Consider the following 4,668-nt stretch of genomic DNA (forward strand, 5'->3'; position numbering starts at 1 on the left):
AGTTTTCTTTTGAGAGCTGTCAAAATTCTTTGTACTTCCCATAATCTTTCTTCTTTAGATAAATCCTTTATCCCACCCTGCAAATCTCGGTGTAAACAATTCAAAAGAAACTCCTAGAAAACAACACCATATCTTATTATTTTAAAATAACAACCATGCCATCTCTAAAGATGTAGAATCAACTATTTTTTTTTTAATTAGCACTAAAAAAGTGAAATAATGGCATGAATTACTTTTTCAAGGACATGACTGAAAAAGGGCATTGTGTTCTCATTCATTAATTTAACCTGGTTCAATAGTAGTTAATTCACATTCCCCCCAAACACATCATTAACTAGTGAGAACTGGGAACTCAGAGCAGATAGAAGGGAAAAACAGCAAGCAGGGATTTGAAATTTGTTCCAGATACTGTGATGGCAAACAAAAGATGTAGTAACAACCAAATGTAAGTAAAGTTCTTATTCAGTCTTGAATTTCTCAATCTTGCCAAAAAAAAAAAATACACAAAACCTACCACATAACCAAAAACAACTATATCTTATATATAAGTAGCACAGCAGAAAGGCACAGAACTTTAAGTGGCTCAAATCCTGGCTCTACAGCTTAATAATAAGCATACAGAATTTAAACTTCCTAAATCTCAGTGCTCTTGTCTATAAAGTATGGTTGGTGCTAATTGCAACCATGTCCAGATTTGCTCACATTTCAGACTGTTTACAGTGTGCCTGGCACTGCACCAACAATTTTCACATATTATTTCATTTACATTAATCTTTTTTTTTCTTTTAATCTTCACATCAATTCTATGAGAGGTTCCGTTTTAAAATGAGAACAATGAGTTTTAAGAAGAGTAATTTGCATAAAACCAGTCAGTTAATTAGGAGCTCAACAAGAATTTACAGCCAGATCTTTTGATTCCAAAACCCCTTCTTTCCACCATGCTGTTCTGTCTTATGTGACATGAAATAGTGCCAGATGGCAATTTCTGGCTTCAGTGTGCCATGAAAAACATGGCTAACACAGCATTAGAGAGCATTAGAAAGTGCTAAATAAACCAGTGCTAATAATATCAGTCTCCAAATGGCCAGATCAAAGGTGGTTCTTTAAGGCTCCAAAGCACAGGGCTGGCATTTCACACACCTGTCTTCTGATCTCCTCCTTGATGCTCTCCTGGGTGTCTGGCAGTGTGGGCATAGTGGCCATATTTGACCACCGAAGAGGTTTAGTCACTTGCTTTAGTACCACATTTCCAAAGAGCTCTTGCACATGTGTGAAAAACACATATAGGACACGATTGCTAATCTAAGAAAAGATAAAAACATTTTCAAGAGAACTATTAGAATGAAAACTTTATTTCATTTAATGTGTGTCTATCACATATGCTTTAATCTTTGACATGTGAATGAAAATTTTCCTCAGTAATAATCAATTTAAAGAAAAAATGGAGAAATGTAAGTTAAATTATGTACTCAAGAATTGTAAGGGATTTGGAAAAAAAAAAAAAAAGCCAAGAAAAGGACACAGAAGCTAATGACCACCAATTAGTTTGTTTTTAATTTTAATTTTGGTGAAAATATACAAAGCAAAATGAGCTCCTGTTAAAGTAGCTAGACATAATGATCAGTGACATTAGTTACATTCTTCAGTTTGTGTTATTTCTGTTCTTGTAATATTCCTATTCTAATTGTTTTACTTATATTTACTTAAACTTCTTGCCCCTCCCCTCAAACTTCTCATCTTTGCTTTAAAATAGCTGTTGCCCCTTCAGTCTTATAAAGCTATTTATTTATTTATTTTAAAGAAACAAAACACTCAAGGATGAGTATTTTTACTCTTTGGGCTAAACTGCTACTTAGTTTAAAAATTCAGGGAGGAGTTTCAATTCAGTGTTTGAAGAGCAACTCAGGGCCACTGTCTTGGGGACTCCTCCAGGCACAACAGGTCCAGTATGTCTGGATTCGTTAATAATTTGAATTTTCTGGCCCACCTTTCTCTCCCTTTTTATCAGGATTCATCTATTATGTTCCCAATCACAACAACCAGTAGTGGTAGCCAGGCATCACCTACTGTATTTTTATGCCAATAACACACGTTATACACTTGTTGCTGCTGTTATGCAACCCACACAATCCCTTGTTCAGTGTCCTATGGGCACTACACACATTACATGCATGTGCACATCACTTAGGTGGGCTCATTACATATGGAAAAATACAGCAGATTTTCTGGTCTCAAGGTAGAAAAGAGGCAGTGCTTCATGTAATTCAATAATCCTGTAGTCCAGTTCCTTCTCTGATTCTTGAGTTTCCTTCTTTCTCTTTTGTTCCAGATTAATAAAGACAATAGTTGTATCTTAGATGACTGCTTATAAGCTTTTAAGACTTTAGACACTACTCACCATTCTGGGAGGCAGAACATAAACTTTTAAGAATTACATTATGCCAGTTGACTACACTGTCCCACGAGGCCACAACTCTAAACCTCTAAACCAAGAGAACTAATCCCACGAGGTGACTCTTTACATCTAACTACTATCAGCACATACAGCTCCCCTGCCACACACTTTTGCTGTTGTTATCGGTGCAAAGCCACTACCAATTTGTTCTTAAGAAGCCTACATATAGCTGCTTTTCTTTCACTACAATATTGACGGATTTTAAAAGTGTTATGTTCTTTATTTTCAAGTAATTTCAGAGATCATTTAACTCCCACAAGAGGATGTAGTAAGAAATGAGATGGAAGGTTCCAGTAAGATGGTGGAATAAGACTTCCGGTAAGATGACGGAATAGGGAGAAAAACTGCAGATCCTGTTCAACAAAGAAAAGGGGAACCAATTAACACAAAGAAGATAATTGTGGACCCCTGAGCCTTGAAGGCAAGGATATAGAAGTGGACTAAACTCCAACAAGCAGAAGAATTTGCATGAAAATACCAAAAAAGGAGACATACAGAGCTGCGGTCTGGCAGCAATCCTGAGCAAGCCTGATGGCAGGGCACAGACAGCTTGGAGAGTGCCGAGTGGTGGTAGGACCTAAGAATTAACCTAAAAATCACCTGGCTAGCCAGGGACTGCATGGACTGTGCACAGAGGCTGGGGAACAAATGGAGAAGGTGAAGAGAAAGATGGGCTGAGCTGTGGCCTTTTGCCTGTCCAGAGGGTGCCGCCATTTCGAATGTTTAAAAATGGCTTGATCATTTTGGATATTTAAAGAAACAGTGCTCTCTGGGACTCCAGGGACTTAAGAAAAGGTTCTGCTTGCCAGTAACCCCAAGGACACTCTGGACCTGGACGATTGAAAAGGTGTGACATTCCCCTTATTACTCTTATACCCAACACCCGTTGGTGAACGGAGGTGTGGCCATCCCCACTCCCACCTACCTTCTGGGTCCAAAGGAACTCCATCCCAGTCTGTGTACTCAGGCAGAGCCTGGATGCCCTGCCCTCCCCACCCCTGTTTTTTTTCTTTTTCTCTCTTTCTCTTTCTTTTTTCTGGTTTTTAGTTTGCTTGTTTTTGTCTTAAAACTATTATTATTAATAATACATTTGTCCTTTTTAGTATTATTCTTTATTCGTCCCCTCCCAGGTCCTAGTTTTCATCTCTTTTTCTTTTCCCTGTTCATGGGTGCAAATTATTTTTTTCTTTTTTGTCTCATGGTTAACTCTGTTCCTTGTTTTTCTTTTTGCATTTCTCCCATTTTTTTCTTCATTATTCTCATTCTCTACCTTTTTTCTCTTATTGCCCTATACCCAGATATTACAGGTTTTCTTGTATTTTTCTTCTTGTTTTTCCCTTTTATTGTTTACTGTTCCTGTGTGATTACATGGTGTATTTTTGTCCATGTGTTTTTAGTTTTTTGATGGTTATTCAGTTGTAATTTTTGTCCAATTGAGTGGGAGATAGCAGCAGTCCCATAAGACACAACTACACCCACAGCTTCTGCAACTTCACTTACTGACCGAGAGGCACCACCTCCTTCTCCATCAACAGGTCAACAATAAAAAACCAAGAAGAGCCTGAATCACCCTTGGCTGCTCATCACAAACAGTTAACAGAGAACGTAATACAACAATGCCACGATGCCTCGGAGACAATAGACCATCACAGTCCACACAAAGAAGCAAGATAAAGTGGTAGACACAAGGGAACAGGATACAGATCCAGAACACATCCCTGAGGAAAAAGCAGCATTGGAACTCTCTGATAAGGAATTCAAAAGAATGATATTTAGGTATCTTCAAAGGACTGACAGACAGACCAAAGAAAACACAGAAAAAACCCTAGAAGAATTTTGGAAGATAATATAAGAAGAAAATGACAAAATAAATGAAAAATTAGAAATGATTCTAAATCTAGAGATAGAAATCCAGAAGATTAATATTAAATTGTCAGAAATAGATAACACATTGGAAGGGCAAAGGAGCAGATTTCATGCAATGGAAGACAGAATTAATGAGATTGAAGACAAATACCTGAATACTTCTTTGGAAAGTAATCAATCAGAAAAAAAAAATTTTTAAAAATGAAGAAAGGTTAAGGTTCATGTGCAATACCATCAAAAGGAATAACCTACGTGTCACTGGAATTCCAGAACAGGAAGAGAAAAATAATAGCACTGAGAAAATTGTCCAAGATCTGTTGGAGGAGAACTTCCCTGATATGATGAAA

General features: G+C 37.3%; 1 protein-coding gene across 1 annotated transcript in view; it reads right to left on the reverse strand.

The window, feature by feature from the left end:
- The window catches only part of RALBP1 (ralA binding protein 1), a 47,797-nt gene that overhangs the window by 12,700 nt on the left and 30,429 nt on the right, over positions 1-4,668 (reverse strand). Inside the window, exons 4-5 of the mRNA XM_007957554.1 lie at positions 1,141-1,302; positions 1-113 (exon numbers count right to left, since the gene is read on the reverse strand). The exon at positions 1-113 is cut by the window's left edge and continues 14 nt beyond it. Coding sequence (XP_007955745.1) covers positions 1-113; positions 1,141-1,302 — 275 coding nt within the window. The remainder of the gene's footprint in view (positions 114-1,140; positions 1,303-4,668) is intronic.

This window comes from Orycteropus afer, unplaced genomic scaffold (genome assembly GCF_000298275.1).
Source record: "Orycteropus afer afer isolate SDZICR_OR568_19922 unplaced genomic scaffold, OryAfe1.0 scaffold00757, whole genome shotgun sequence".
Lineage (NCBI taxonomy): Eukaryota > Metazoa > Chordata > Mammalia > Tubulidentata > Orycteropodidae > Orycteropus > Orycteropus afer.